This window comes from Megalobrama amblycephala, linkage group LG8 (assembly GCF_018812025.1).
Source record: "Megalobrama amblycephala isolate DHTTF-2021 linkage group LG8, ASM1881202v1, whole genome shotgun sequence".
NCBI lineage: Eukaryota > Metazoa > Chordata > Actinopteri > Cypriniformes > Xenocyprididae > Megalobrama > Megalobrama amblycephala.
In genome coordinates, this window is record NC_063051.1 from 11,292,661 (window position 1) to 11,309,196 (window position 16,536).

General features: G+C 35.4%; 2 protein-coding genes across 6 annotated transcripts in view; one reads left to right on the top strand and one right to left on the bottom strand.

Moving 5' to 3' along the window:
* Positions 1-89: 89 nt before the first annotated feature.
* nipa2 (NIPA magnesium transporter 2) lies at positions 90-7,468 on the top strand. Of its 4 annotated transcripts, none has more exons than XM_048199238.1 (6): positions 90-229; positions 2,432-2,659; positions 4,227-4,283; positions 4,421-4,511; positions 5,552-5,712; positions 6,431-7,468. In XM_048199238.1, the coding sequence occupies exons 2-6, from the start codon at positions 2,521-2,523 to the stop codon at positions 7,084-7,086; spliced, it is 1,104 nt and encodes a 367-aa protein (XP_048055195.1). In that variant the 5' UTR covers positions 90-229; positions 2,432-2,520; the 3' UTR covers positions 7,087-7,468. The 4 variants fall into 4 exon arrangements, with proteins under 4 accessions (XP_048055195.1, XP_048055194.1, XP_048055196.1 ...); XM_048199237.1 differs by lacking the exon at positions 90-229 and adding an exon at positions 1,535-1,691; XM_048199239.1 differs by lacking the exon at positions 90-229 and adding an exon at positions 1,545-1,797.
* A 749-nt stretch (positions 7,469-8,217) lies between these two features.
* The window catches only part of cyfip1 (cytoplasmic FMR1 interacting protein 1), a 45,373-nt gene continuing 37,054 nt past the window's right edge, over positions 8,218-16,536 (bottom strand). For both annotated transcript variants that reach the window (XM_048199242.1, XM_048199243.1), the window contains exons 27-31: positions 13,603-13,675; positions 13,396-13,490; positions 9,388-9,626; positions 9,129-9,276; positions 8,218-9,038 (exon numbers count right to left, since the gene is read on the bottom strand). In XM_048199242.1, the coding sequence (XP_048055199.1) occupies positions 8,874-9,038; positions 9,129-9,276; positions 9,388-9,626; positions 13,396-13,490; positions 13,603-13,675 (720 nt within the window). In that variant the 3' untranslated portion in view covers positions 8,218-8,873. The remainder of the gene's footprint in view (positions 9,039-9,128; positions 9,277-9,387; positions 9,627-13,395; positions 13,491-13,602; positions 13,676-16,536) is intronic.

Genomic DNA, 16,536 nt, shown 5'->3' on the forward strand with positions numbered 1-16,536 from the left:
AAATAAACACTGGCAGGATTTCCGTCTGGAATAACTCTATGGCAACAGTTTTGGTCAGTCTACCATCAATAATTTAATGTAATTGTAAGCATGGCAAGATAACCGCCAGCAGGGGCTGCTTTCCTTATCTTTGTAGAGTATAGACAACAGTTGTCTTCCTAATCTATGGACTTTCCTACTGCATCCTGATCCAGTCCCACCAGAGAACGGAAATCATTTCAATCCCAGAGTAAGTTGTGCGTTATATGCATGTATTCAAGTAGGGACATTTTTGTTTGCATTTACAGTTTACCCTTTTAATATCAACGTTTTATTTGAATCTATTTGATCGTTTGTTCTGTGGTTGCGAATGTTTGCCGGATGAAAACCAGAATCGAAAGAGTTACTGTGTGCTTGTACAATCTATCGATGTTTATATATTTTCATAACATACTTTACCTATTTTATACTTACAACGTTACATTGTAATTTGTTTTGATAAGCTGTAGGAAATACGCTGTTTTTAGAGTCAAAAGAGATTCCTTTAGTTTATGTCTGGTTAACTTGCTCCACCTGTTTTAACGTTTACCTATGTGAACTACTGTACGTCACTAGCTCAACATAAAGCACTCATACACTTTGATATTAGGAGAGGAGGGAAGTTTTTTAAGATTGAGTATATTTATAACAAATACAAGTTTTCACCTTAATGATTAAAACGCACTTTACACTTGGTTACAATGTTTAAACGCATGATAGGAAGACTTTAGCACAGGACGTAGGTCGACAAAAGACCAATCAAAAGAGAGGTTCCACGCATGCGCACACGTTTCCTCTTTCCCTGTACTGATGGGGATCCGACCTGCCTGTAATCGGCTCTTTCGAACAATTAATTTCAAAGAACCAATGCATTCAGTGATTCTTTTACGTCATGAAGTTTTGCTGCATCATATGGTCATTGGGAAATCTAATCCATTTAGATTTGCAAAAATGTATATGAAACATTGTTAAAAATTCATTTACATTTACAGTGTTGATAAAATCATACAATAAATTAAAAAACAAAATTTGTAACAGTCGGTGGCTAGAGAAACGCTCGGACCGAATCAGACTAATTGAATGAGTATTTCATTATTATTAATCTATTCATTATTAATCTATAATTGCTATATATATATATATATATATATATATATATATATATATATGTGTGTGTGTATATATATATATATATATATATATATATATATATATATATATATATATATATATATGTGTGTGTATATATATATATATATATATATATATATATATATATATATATATATATATATATATATATATATATATATATAATACTATTACTATTATAATATTAAGATAAATACTATATATAATAGTATTCATCTTCTAATAATTAGTGCATTATTTAATTTCTAGTTATATGTACTATATTAGCAGTTTGGAAAATGGATGGATGAATTTATGGAAGAAAAGTTCAGACCGAGTTTTGTGAACCGGTTCAATTGATTCGACTCAAAAGAACGATTCGCTCACGAATCGGGCATCGGTACTCTCTGTGTAGGTGGATCTGTATGGGTTCGCGTCAACATCGCGTCTGAATTTCATGGTCGCGAGAAAATGTGAAAGTCAAAACCGTGAAATATCTGTGACCGGACACGATGTCGAGCTGATCGCTGGAATTTAACTAGGTACTGTGAATGACTTCATAACCTCCGTTAGCCACGCGTGTGTTTTGCTGTGAATTATGAAGCTAATTGGCTAGGCTATTCGACTGGGTTTGGCTGTATGAATAAGGTAATTGTCATCATGTTGACATATGAAGAAGATTCTCGCCTAATGTCGCGACAACCAAACGCTGACCCTTAAGAAATAGCTGGTTTACACTTAGTTAAAATGAACATGGGATGGTGTACCGCTGTAAAGTTTGCTGGATCAGCTGTATGCTCATGTCTCGCGCCTTAAAGAGATAGTTCGCTCAAAAATTAAATTCTGTCATTACGTTGACACAAACCTGAATGACTTCATCCGTGAACACGCATAGAAGATGCACAATGACAATCTCAGTCAGTTACCATTCACGTTCATTTTAAGGAACTGACGGAATAAAAAAGTAACTAGGGTGAAACCTATTGATCTAGGCTGATAATATTTTTTTTAAGTCAACATGTGTAATAGGACTTCGAGCCCGCGTGGTTTATAGAGTCATTTCCTGTCCTGTCTATGTCATCTTGTGCATTACACAGACTGTCATTCTTCATTCTCCCTCAGAGCAGTGTGTGTGTTGACATGAATGTTACCTCAGATCTTATGAGCTGTAATGTGTGTAATGTTTCTTATAAAAATGGTATGATACAATTTTTTATCCAACTTGGAATTTATTGGAACTTACTTACAGAATTATGATACATTTTTATTTATTTCTTTCCAGGCTCTGCAGTTGGCCAGGATTGTTCCTCTGGACTGAATCTTCGGTGCGTGTATGTCAATGTGACGAGAGGAAACTCTACCGACAACACTATGGGTCAAGACAGAGGAAAGTACGACTTCTATATAGGCCTTGCTTTGGCAATAAGCTCTAGTATATTTATTGGCGGTAGTTTCATCTTAAAGAAGAAAGGACTCCTTCGACTGGCCAGGAAGGGCTCGATGCGAGCAGGTATGTTTTTTCTGTAAGCTCTTAATCTAATGGTGTCAGAAAAACATACACTGTTCTAGAGAGGTTTAACTGGTATGGGTGGGAAACATTTTTGAGATGTTTTATTCAGACACACCTGTCCAGTGTCTGTCATTGTTTAAATTTAAAGGTGCAGCTCAGTACAGATCACTTGCCACACACTTTTTATAAATCATTAACTCTGTTTCCATGTCATTGACTTCACCATACTGAGATATTTAACCCTGTGTGGATTTATAATGACAATAAAAATAAGGTGTATTGTTAAAAAGAAAACTATATCCAATCACTTTTCACTTTTATAAAGTTTTATTTATTCCAGTTTTGTATTCTGTAATATGATAGCATTATTTGGTTGCTAGACAACAAATATAAGCATTTTAATACCTCATGTTGATTTCAAATAAGGTGTATTGAGTTATAGTTTACTTTCTTATCATGGATTACATATTCAGTGCATAGAGTCGTCTAGGTTCCATTGCACAGTATTAATAAGTTATTTTGTCTAATGATATTTTATTTTTAAAAACATTTTAAATAATGTATTTTATTTAAATTAACCTAATAAATGAATTATTAAAGGGTGATTACAAAAGAACAATCAACACAGAGAAAATACGTTTTAAAGATGTTTGTTACATTTCTGATAATTACACATAAATAGGTCTTTTAAAGTATCCCCTTTTTTCATATTTCACCCTTTTTAGGCAAATTTCATGAATGGTAACACTGTATATATCGTATGATATTATTAGATCAAAGATCTATATTACACTAACATTTTATATTTTATTTATAAAACTGATTTGTGGATATAGTTGATTTTGTTTTAAACAAAGGAGCATTCAAAAGTTAATAAATTAATACTTTTATTCAGCAAGTAAGTGCTAATCTTTTGAACTTCAAATATTACAACAACAAAAAAATCATTAAGCAGCACTACAGTTTTTAACATTGATAATAATAAGAAATGTTTTTTGAGCACCAAATCAGCTTATTAGAATGATTTCCGAAGGATCATGTGACACTGAAGACTGGAATAATGGTTGCTGAAAATTCAGCTTTGCCATCACAGGAATAAATGACATCTTAAAATATATTAAACATATGAAAGATATTTTTAATTGTAATAATATTTCTCAATATTACTGGTTAATAAATAAATAAATACATGAGCATAAGAGACTTTTTTTTCCTAAAACATAAAAAAAAAAAAAAACGTAGCGAACGCAAATGTTAGTGTATTTTATAATGTGGACCATAGAGGGTTAACGGAATACTGATTCTCTGTTTAATGTCAATACAAAGTTCAGTGTTAGCAAAATGTGACGTCATTTACCTTTTCCCTTGTTGTAGCATTTTAGTTCTTTGACTGTTGACATTTACATAAATGTCTGAGGGATTATAATGTTTGAACCATGTAGTCGTCAACAATTTTTTTTTTCAATGTTGATATCTAGAAAGTAGGATGGCCGATATATGATGTTCGATGCAATTCAATTATAGAAAATATGAATAATTTTGAAACATTAATCATCTTGCTTACCAGGGCAAGGAGGTCATGCATACTTAAAAGAATGGCTTTGGTGGGCTGGCCTGTTATCAAGTAAGTGACGTAGAGTAAACAACTAACATTCATCTTAAACACAAACTTAAAGCAGCTGTTCACATACAGCATATATTTATCATGTTTGCAGCTCAGCTACTTGAAAGTAACTATTTTATTTCTGTCTCTTTTGACAGTGGGGGCTGGTGAAGCTGCCAATTTCGCAGCATATGCCTTTGCTCCTGCCACCCTCGTCACTCCTCTCGGGGCTCTCAGTGTGCTAGTCAGGTTTGTCAACCTTCAATGAATTTCTCATTTTGATGACATCCTGTTTATTGTTCATGTTCAAATAAATATTAATGGTTGGAAAGTATTGTAAAAATGCATGTTTTTATGCAGGATGTTCACACTGAGAACTATAGTAGCATGATTCACTGTTGCACTGAGAACTATAGTATGATTCATGTCAGTGGTTTAGCTGTAATTTTTTTTTGTGGTTTCCTTTTTTTGTTTTGTAAAACCAGGTATAAACTTAATCTTAGTTTTTGCAAGAAGCATCAACTTCTCAAATTACTACATCTCTTAATGAAAAACAAGCAACTAACGCTATGAATTTCTTTGTTCTGCTGAACACAAAATAAAATATTTTGAAGAATATGGGGGCCCAGCAACTGTTTGGTTACTGATATTTTTCAAAATGTCTTCTATTGTGTTCAGCAGAACAAAGAAATTCATACAGGTTTGGAACAACTTGAGGGTTTGAGTAAATGATGACAGAATTTTCATTTTTGGGTGAACTATCCCTTTAATACCAGATTTTTTTTTTCTTGGAAGAACCAGGGTTCCAACCTTCTGGATATTTGCATAATTTTAAGCATGAGATTTCTAGACCAGGAAAAGTCATTTTTTTTCTTGAAATGCTATCTTAAATATTTTACTTTGTAGTAAAAAATAGTTTTAAAATCCTTATATAGTAAGAAGTAAGAATCTCAGTTGAGAACAACTGAGAGGTGGTAAATATGTAAAAGCTTTTTTATTATTATTAAAACACTTTTTTATTATGTATTAAATTAGAATTAAAAAATATGACCAATATATAATAGTAATTCTTTTGATATCCCTACTTAGTACTTATGAATTCTAAAAAATATTATAAAAGCATATAGTCAGTAATGGGTCATCTCTTGCACTTTGGGCTTTAGTTCAGGAATAGTTCACGAAAAATAAAAATGTAATTTACTCTCAATGACATGAGGGTGAGTAAATGAAAACAGATGGGTGAACTATCCCTTTAAGATGATTAAGTTAATGTTTGGCTGTTTTCGCAGTGCGGTACTGTCCTCGTACTTCCTGACAGAGAGGTTGAACCTGCACGGAAAGCTTGGCTGTCTGCTCAGTATCCTGGGCTCCACTACCATGGTGATACATGCACCTCAAGAGGAAGAGATCGACAGCCTGGAAGACATGGCCAAAAAACTGGTTGATCCAGGTAAATTATGACATGTATAGACAATGAAGGCATTCCTGAAATGTGACTCAGCAGTGCAGATAGAAACTGAAGCTGAATTCAGCTATTGTAATATTAATATGCATTGTTGTAGTCTTGATAAGTGAAAGACTTAAATTGCAGTTAAAAATGTTGAAAAAAAGAAGTCTCTTATGCGCACCAGGGCTGTATTTATTTGATCAAAAATACAAACGGTAATATTGTTTAAATACTATTAGAATTTAAAGGGTTAGTTCACCCAAAAATGAAAATGATGTTGTTCTACACCCATAAGACCTTAGTTCATCTTCAGAACACAAATTAAGATATTTTTGATAAAATCCAACGGCTCAGTGAGGCCTTCATTGACAGCAAGATAATTTACACTTTCAATGCCCTTAACATTATAAAGCGACGACAGTACTTTTTGCGTGCCAAAAACCCCAAAATAACGACTTTATTCAACAGTATCTATTGACGAAGCCTCGTTTACTGAAATCACGTGACTTTGGCAGTTCCGAACCACTGATTCGAAACAAGATTTGTAAAGATTTGAAGCTTCATGAAGCAGCGTTTTGAAATCGCCCATCACTAGATAGAAAGCTGGCTTATACGTACACCGAAATTCATTTCGAAATCATGATTCGATTTGTGTCTTCCAGTATTCTTTTGAAAGTGATTTTAAAAAACATCAAACAAATCATATTTGTCTTTTCCTTAGGCTTTGTGGTCTTTGCAACGGCTGTCATCATCACAGCTCTCATCTTCATCTTCGTATTGGGCCCACGCCACGGGCAGACCAACATCCTGGTCTACATCACTATCTGCTCTGTGATTGGTGCGCTGTCCGTCTCCTGCGTGAAGGGATTGGGCATCACCATTAAGGAGGCCATCGCTGGGAAGCCAGTGCTGCGAAACCCTTTGGCCTGGCTGCTGCTGTTCAGCCTGATCGCTTGTGTCAGCACGCAGATCAACTACCTGAACAAAGCACTGGACATCTTTAACACATCCCTGGTGACGCCCATCTACTATGTGTTCTTCACCACCTCTGTGCTCTCCTGCTCTGCCATATTGTTCAAAGAATGGGAACACATGGGGGCCGATGACATCATCGGCACGATGAGCGGTTTCACTACGATTATCGTAGGCATCTTTCTTCTGCACGCCTTTAAGGACGTTAGCATTAGCTTGGCGACACTGGCTGTGTCCATCAGGAAGGACGAACGGAACGGGCCAGTATTAAACGGCATGGCCACTCACAACCACTCCAGTTATGAGCTGCTACATAATGATGTCACGGAGGACTTTGACGACAGAGAGTCCGGGTTGCCTTTCGACAGCGTCTCCAGAAGAAACGGCACTATGACTGTGTCTTAGGTTCAAGGAGGGACCGATATGCAGCAGTTCATCTATGAAAATGTTTGGCTGCTCTATGGACTTTTAGCATTTTTATTTTCTTTTCAAATGAGATAAAACCTAAGACAATCAACTTTCAAAGCAGAAAAAAAAAAAAAAAAGATGGACCAATCGATTGTACTAAGGGTTTTTGTTTGCCTAGTTTTGTTTTTTGTTTTATTCCAACTAGACAACATGGTAAGCTTCATCTCATTCCTCATGTAGCACTGTAAATATACAACTGTACGTTTTTAAGAGATTTTTGTTATATTTTATGTACAGATATCTGTATTTACATGCACAGAGTTCCTTTCTACAAAATCGGTAGTTGCTTTGACTTTGTAATAAAGACATCCAAGCGGAATCATGAGGAGACCTTCTCAATTTATCACTGTCTAAATGTAATTTAAAGGATAGTTGACCAAAAAAGGTGATTTTTTTTCCAAGTGTGTTTTGTCACAAAAAAAGCATAAAATCTTCTGAAGGCATGTTTCTCACAAGCAGCCTTTTTTTTGTAAAAGTTTGTTTAAAAAAAAAAAAAAAAAAAAAAAGGATAATATTTTGACATCATAAAGTTTAGTCCATTATACTGTGACTAATATGACATCTAATTTCATTCAACTAGTTCACAAACCAAATATTTAAAAAAAAATCCACACATTTCAATATAGGTCAACATTTTACAAAACATAAATCTGAGCCCCTGGAATAACATTGTAATGAGTACAGTTTTAATACAATTTTGTGAATTCTTTATGCATTACTTGTGTTCAGTGCGGTGTTATGGAAAGAGCATATTCACATTGTCACTTATACAATCTTACTAGCACGCAACTTAGTCCAAGTTTGTTTCATTCACATCATTTTGTGCATATGCACAAATCAAACTCACCTAAACCAGCTAATCAAGATCTTCAGGATGTGTGTTGAAATAGGTTGGAAATTAATTTTTATATATATATATAAAATTAATTTCCAACCTATTTCAACACACATCCTGAAGATCTTGATTAGCTGGTTTACGTGAGTTTGATTAGGGTTAAAGGCCTAATGAACATTTGTATGTTGTGAACTATAACATTTACTTTTTTAGTAAACAAAAAGCCAGGGAAACCATGTTTGATACATATTTATTGAATTAAAATCTGATTACATAATTCAAATACTAAAAGGCACGTTTATTGAGAGTAAAAACTTGGTTATGCTTAAAGTTTTATTCAGGATAATAGAAGAATTTTTTTGCATGCAATCATTCAACATCACCAAATAGAAAAAAAATACCGCGGGTGTCTCACCTCAGCAGAAGCTTAAATAATCAGTTGATAAAACCCACTTGGCCATTTTCCAACCCTTTCCCATTGCTTTCCCCAAGTATAAAACATGAAAATGAGTAGTGCTGTGCTATCATTAACATATAAAAGATAAGTCATTTATCTATAATAAGGCACGAGTGTGTGTACAAAAAAAAAAAAAAAAAAAATCAATCTGAAATACACTAAGTAAAATTGTTTGTCTACATCATCTTAAAACATATTAGCCTAATTTACCTAAGCCCGAGACATGTGCAAAACCAATAATGGTACAATTGATTGGTGCATACCAAATCACTAATCGCAAGGCAAATTACTGGCTCTGTGAACACTACAGGCAGGCATAAGAAAGGCTTCTTTAAGTAGAATGTGACAGTGAAACTGGTCCTAAACTTGTCACTAAATATGTTCCCCTCTACCATCTCTTCCACTTCTAATTGGTACAAATGTACGGCAATCTCAATTACTGGCCAATGACTGATGGATCGGAGGCTGAAAGCAACGGACATGTTCTACTGGCATGTTCTCTCCATCCCCAGACTTCAGGTACTTGTTTAAAATGGCGAAGATTTCATCATTCAGAATCTGGAACTTGCGAATTCGTTCGCCCATTTTCTTTAGAGGCTAAAACAGGAAGGAAACAAATAGATTCGTTTGTGTTTTGATTGCACAAGTTACAAGAAAAATACACCAAACTCGCTTAGAAAAACTCACCACACTCTTGATGATTTCATCTTTGCCGTCATGTTTCTGCACCTTCAGGAGATGGTAGCTGAAGTCCAGGATATCAAAGCGTCTGTGCTGACCGAGTAATGTGATAATCATGCAACCGGCCCAGTTCAGACCATCTCCAAAACATTGCCTGGAAGGGGATCAAAATGCTTTAAAAATCCTAAAAATTGTAAAAATCCTAATTTCATTGTAAACAGCCATTCTACATAATGAGAAAAACAGGTGATTAGTCGCCACTCACTCAACGGTGAACTCGTGAGCTCCCACCGGGATGCAGTACACAAACTGCATGGCACTCCACAACCTGTGAAACTCCACGCACTCATCCACGTGCATCACGCCATTGCTGGGCAATGGGCCGCGCCAGATCGGGTCGTCCAGATAACCACGGATGCGAGTCAGAATGACCTCGAACATGGAGAGACCGCAGCACAGCCGTTCTTTAGTCAGCAGGTCACCCTCACGGGCGATGGCAATTTGCTAATGAGAGATTGTACAGGGATATTGATTAAAATCAGACTAGTATGGCTCCCTTAAGTCCGCATCAAGACATTGTGGTTACTGACTACAAAGACTTTACCACTACTAATAAAAAGTAAAATATAGCTGCAAACCACAAATATTTACCATTATTTATACATTTTGGCCAGTAGATGGCACTGTCATAACATTTAAGTGGTATTGTGACAATTCTGACTCATTTATGTTAACATACAAAATGTTTCTGAGATACTGCCTCACTTCCTGTTTGGCATGTCTTTGACAGGAACAATTAAGGTGGTCTGGAGTCAAACACCAAAAATTGCATTTTGTCTTAAAGGGATACTCCACCGTTTTTTCATATTAAACTATGTTATTCCCTTAACTAAGACGAGTTGATACATACCTCTCTCGTCTCAGTGCGTGCACTAAATCGCTCTGTCTTGCGGCGAAACTTTGTTAGCACTTAGCTTAGCCCAGTTCATTCAATAGGGGCCAAGCAGAGAAGCTACCAAACACCTCCACGTTTTCCCTATTTAAATACAGTTACTCGAGTAGTGTAACTCGACCTAGGACGGTGACACAAAACAAAACGTTGCGCTTTTCTAAGCGTGTAAAATGGATAACTATATTGTATGGCGGAATACCATAGCAAGTGCTCGGGAGCACTTTGACTTGGCGCAGTAATATCTTCACTCGTGAAAAGTCCTCTCACCGGCCCCCGCTCCCTCCCCTCCTCCCTCTCATCTCCGTCAATAGAACCAACGTGACTTTTACAGGAGAGGGAGCGGGGGAAGTGAAGATATTACTGCGTCAAGTCAAAGTGCTCCCGAGCACTTGCTATGGTATTCCGCCATACAATATAGTTATCCATTTTACACGCTTAGAAAAGCGCAACGTTTTGTTTTGTGTCACCGTCCTAGGTCGAGTTACACTACGAGTAACTGTATTTAAATAGGGAAAACATGGAGGTGTTTGGTAGCTTCTCTGCTTGGCCCCTATTGAATGAACTGGGCTAAGCTAAGTGCTAACAAAGTTTCGCCGCAAGACCGAGCGATTTAGTGCACGCACTGAGACGAGAGAGGTATGTATCAACTCGTCTTAGTTAAGGGAATAACATAGTTTAATATGAAAAAACGGTGGAGTATCCCTTTAAAGTGACAGCAGCCTATAAATACTTGCTGTTGTCTATAGACCAATTGTGTGTTTGCAAACAGCAATGACGTTTTTGTGGGCGGAGCCTACCTGGTTGCAGAAAATGAGAGTTCTGCAGTAGCAGTCTATGGAAGTCACAGAATAAAAGAATAAAAAAAAATATTTCAAGTTTATCTCTCACAATTCTGACTTTTATATCTCAAGGAAAAACAGAATTGTGAGATATATTCATTTTCATCTATTTTCCTCAGAATTGGAAGTTTGTATCCTGCAATTCTGACTTTCACCCCATCAGAATTGTGATATAAACTCACAATTGCGAATTATAAAGTCCGAACTGGGAGATATAAACACGCAAATGCAAGAAAAAATTCTGTTAAAAAAAAAAGGTCAGAATTGTGAAATAAAAATGTTATAAGTTTTGTTTAAAAGTTATCATGTAAAATGTTACAGGTTTAAATATTATTTCATGCTGTAACTGCTATGTATGCATGTCCCCTGCATATGTGAATATTATGTAGACTTTACATCAAATTTATGCTTTAATTGACTAATCATTGCAGGATTCATCAGTCCAGTCTGTGACTTGCAACATAAACTTGTCTCCATTTAGCTTCAAAGGGCATCTTCAACAACGGTATTCTATAAAAATGATTTTTTGCATTCTGATTCTGACATCCAATGGCACAACAAAACATTCTTCTCTTATTCTGTGGATTTTGCACATTTTCTTCCACTTGCTACCGCTATTTTTCTGCCACCACTATGCATGCAGTTGCAAGTGACGTAACTGACGTCTGCTCCAAAATGGTCAATATGTCATTAATGTTAATCAAACTACAAAACACAGCTTTATCAAAGATTAATCTATATTAAATTTATACAGTGAACAGTGTTATTTTACATTTAATTATTACATTTCTGTACCTGAAATAAATCCTACAGTTAGACCTTACTTTATTTGTAACTTTGTTAGGCTATATTGCATTTATCTATGCTTGAAATTTGTGTATTTTTCTTATTTTTACTGTCTAGTAGTAGTTTTTGCTGTGGTATCAGAGTACTTGAAGTGTGATTTAAAGGATTAGTTCACTTTCAAATTAAAATTTCCTGATAATTTACTCACCCCCATGTCATCCAAGATGTTCATGCCTTTCTTCAGTCGAAAAGAAATTAAGGTTTTTGATGAAAATATTCCAGGATTTTTCTCCATATAGTGGACTTCAATGGCCTCCAAATGGTTGAAGGTCAAAATTAGTTTCATTGCAGTTTCAAAGCGTTCTACGCGATTCCAGATGAGAAATAAGGGTCTTATTTAGAGAAACCATCACTCATTAATTTTACTAATTTTAACCATAAATCCTTATCTTGAACTAGTTCTCTTCTCTTCTCCATTTGAATTCAGCAGTGTAGACACTGCTAAGTGTCTAAGTGTATTACTGCCCTCCACAGGTTAAAGTTAGAACTAAATTGTCATATGCAATATGCTAGTGCAAGTACATAACAATTAGTTCAAACTTTGACCTGTGGAGGGCAGCAATACACTTAGCAGTGTTTACACTGCCGGAATTCTAATAGAGAAGAAGAATAAGAGAGCTAGTTCAAGATGAGCATTTATGGTTAAAATGTAAAAAAAAATTTAGAAAATGAGTGATGGTTTCTCTAGATAAGCCCCTTATTCCTCGTCTGGGATCGCGTAGAACACTTTGAAGCTGCAATGAAACTGTAATTTTGACATTCAACCGTTTGGGCTCCATTGAAATCCACTATATGGAGAAAAATCCTGGAATGTTTTCATCAAAAACCTTAATTTCTTTTCGACTGAAGAAAGAAAGACATGAACATCTTGGATGACATGGGGGTGAGTAAATTATTAGGAAATTTTAATTTGAAAGTGAACTAATCCTTTAAATAATTAATGGAAAGCAAAGTCACCCCCACCCTCAAATTTTTTTTTCTCGCTGATCTGTTCCGTGACTCAAAAACCGTAATATGATCCAGAGTTTTGCGATTCATTGAACCACTAGTCATCATTATGAGATTAAATGTCAATTGTGACAAAAAGTCAAAAATGAGTCAAAAGAATTACATACTAAGTCAATTAGGACAAGTTAAAATTGAAGAAAAGTCAATGACAAAGTCAAAACTTCAACTGTCAATTTCGAATGCGTGTTATAATTGTGTCAACTTCAGTTTTCTATTTCAAAAAGCACAAGTTACCAAAGCATGTTTATTTTTTATGTGGCAGAAATGGGTTTTGCACAGAAGCAGCATAAAAAGAAAGCAAGAGTTCAGTTACTAATGCCTTTGAAGAAATAACAATTAATGTAATGAAAAGTGACCGATAATAACAGCGTTACCAGGATAAAGTAATTTCCTCAAGTAAACTTTAGCCAGAAATCACGATTTTTATTTGAAAATAATTAATTTGCCCATTACCACTGACACAACTCATCAATAAAAAATGAATCTGGAAGGCTCTGGGATGAGATCAAAGCAGCAGCTAAGTGTGTAATTGAAGATGCTAATGACAATAAGTAGATGTGTGTGCTGCAGGCGGTAAAGCAGCAGAGCACAACTAAAGCGGCTGCCAGAGCAGTGATGTTTCACCCACCTGAGGGGTTCCCAGACGCTCAATTAGAGGCACCAAATGCAGTGCTGTGTATTTGGCCTCCAAACGCTTCATCTTTGCATCCAGACGTTCACCTTCTGCACAAGTGTGGGATGTAGAGGGATTATTGATATGTTTTAGGAATTGATCACATAAAGCATGCTAAAAATACTGAAGATCCTCAGCAAACATACATAAACATGAGCTTACCTTTAACGTGAACTCTTGGCAAGATGTTCTGGAAGGGCGCTGCATGCAACAAGTCACACACCTCCTCTTGAGACTGCATGAAAAGAGAAAAACTCATTTCAGAAATGATGGTTTGAAAGCCTGAGTTTAATTCAAATAAGCAGTCTGAGACAAGCGTCCATTGCTGCTTTGACACGCACATGCATAATCACAGAGTTTTTGTGCATTAATTTAGCTCTCAACATGACCAGGATAAATTCTGGTCATGTTGGTGAAGCACTGAAACCATTAATCCCTGGCTCAATGTTCGTGGGTCTTTTTTTTTCTTGTAACACTTTACAATAATGTTCAATTTCTTAACGTTACTTAATGAAATAGATAAACATGAACTAACAACTAACATTTTTTACAACATTTATTAATCTTGATTAATATTTACTGTTCATGATTCATCAACATTATCATTAGTTCATGTTTTATACAACTGTAGGAGTTTAATTAACAGAAAAAAGCTAAAATTAACCATAAACATTAACACATGCTGTAAAAGTATTGTTCATTAACATTTCATGTTAGCTATTGTAATGTTAATGCATAGTACATGTTTTTGTATGTTATATACATTGTTTTTATGATATGCATCTCTAAAAATAAACAAAAGGTACTTTAAAGCAATCATAGGTGAGCATGTTGAAGGAGTAATCATTAGTAAATGAGTGATATAGGCAAGAGAGATTAATATTTCATATAAACAATATTATGCATTTAGATATTCTTCTATTTAGCTGTACAAAAAAATGCTGAAGACCCTAACAAACCAAAAAAATGGCACCATGTCAAAAAGGTGTTTTAAAGCATGACTGATTAAAGGGTTAGTTCACCCAAAAATGATAATTCTGTCATTTATTACTTACCCTCATGCCGTTCCACACCCGTAAGACCTTCGTTCATCTTCGGAACACAAATTAAGATATTTTAGTTGAAATCCGATGGCTTCGTGAGGCCTGAATATGGAGCAATGACACGTCCTCTCTCAAGATCCATAAAGGTACTAAAAATATATTTAAATTGGTTCATGTTAGTACAGTGGCTCAATATTAATATTATAAAGCGACGAGAATATTTTTGGTGTGCCAAAAAACAATGATGGCCGATTTCAAAACACTGCTTCAGGAAGTTTCGGAGCATAATGAATCAGTGTATCGAATCTGCAGTTCGGAGCGCCAAAGTCACGTGATTGGCAGTTTGACATGCGATCTGAATCGTGATTCGATACACTGATTCATTATGCTCCGATGCTTCATGAAGCATTGTTTTGAAATCGGCCATCACTAAATAAATCGTTATTTTGTTTTTTTGGCACACCAAAAATATTCTCGTCACTTTATAATATTAATATTGAACCACTGTACTCACATGAACTGATTTAAATATGTTTTTAGTACCTTTATGGATCTTGAGAGAGGAAATGTCATTGCTCCCTATGAAGGCCTCACTGAGCCATCGGATTTCAACTAAAATATCTTAATTTGTGTTCTGAAGATTAACGAAGGTCTTACGGGTGTGGAACGGCATGAGGGTGAGTAATAAATTACAGAATTTTCATTTTTGGGGAACTAACCCTTTAAGCCTTGGCTCAGATTTCTATGGTAATCAGGTGCGGTTCCAGTAGATGGAGCCATGCAGTCACATACGCCACTGACAGGAGCTATTATGGATGAGGCTGTTGACATTTAAATTAAAATGCAGAGAATTACATCTGACAGACCTGATTGCACCGAGTCTGACCTTGCCATCAGGCAGAGCAGGTACTTTCACACAGGCACAGAGATTTTCTCTGGCAATGTCTATATTTTAAAAGACAGCCCTTGATTGTTGACACTATATAATTTGTAGTTTAATGGTGGTGGAAGGCAGAATCTCTCTGGGTAACTTTCATAATTGTGACTAATGGCTGGCATAATTAAACAGCAGCTTATCACATCTGTGAAGTGTCTGGATGAACGGCAGATATTCTCAACCGTGCTGCAGTGATGTTTCAGCCATTATGCAGTGAAAACCCAACAAACTTCTTTCAGATTTATTGGTTTATGATCATCATTAATTTTTGATAATAAAATGTAGAATCGAAAAGGCACACATGGACAAAACATGTTATACTCCACTTAAAAGCCACTGAATTATTGTATAATTATAATAACAACATACTGTTTTGGATCTCACATTATTGAATTATATCTAGGTGTTAAATTGGGACTTTAGACGTGTGGGAACTCGTATACTAAAATATCACCTAAATATAGTTTTCCTCATACATAAATTAATTTTAACATGAAGTTGGAGATGCCAACTACCCTAGTAAAAAGAAAATATGTGGCTGAAGTCTAGCAGATTTCAGTCTTTGCCAAATGTTATTTATGCTGTCTTTATATGCTATCGGAAATTGTTGTGATTACGAGCTTGTCGCATTCAAGTGCTTTGTTGTTGGGAAGAACAGGAATCATGAAGGACACCTGCATTTTTCTTGGCTTTTTTTTTTTTGTTGCTGTTGTTGTTGTTAGGGAAAATCTTATTAAAGCCAAAAATGAGCGTCCAATTAATTTACAACCATATAAACATTCACTACGCTATCTAGATAGTCAGCTTGCTGAAGATTCTGGAATTTCAGTCAAATATAGGCTATTTTTCGCTTTGTGTAAAATATACAATACACTTCAAATGATTATTCATATATGTAAATATGCAATACTTTAATAATAAGACCAAGCAATGTAGTTGTTATGGAGAAAACTAATATAGAATAACAGTCAATTGTTCTCATCTCCGCCGTGTTTAAAGTTACGACCCGCCTAACTCGGGAACTTGGGTATCAAAATTATCCCCGAACTTCCCAGTTGTAAATACAACTTGAGAGGGCGTTCATGTCCAAACTTTAATGAGGAAACTCGTATTTAT

What these genes read in the sequence shown, in the direction of transcription:
- nipa2 (XM_048199236.1), top strand. Translation starts at nt 2,224, where the DNA reads ATGTCATCTTGTGCATTACACAGACTGTCATTCTTCATTCTCCCTCAG. An exon ending in TAATGTTTCTTATAAAAATG is followed by an intron (nt 2,348 to 2,431) that starts GTATGATACAAT and finishes ATTTCTTTCCAG; the next exon opens with GCTCTGCAGTTGGCCAGGAT. An exon ending in GCTCTCAGTGTGCTAGTCAG is followed by an intron (nt 4,512 to 5,551) that starts GTTTGTCAACCT and finishes CTGTTTTCGCAG; the next exon opens with TGCGGTACTGTCCTCGTACT.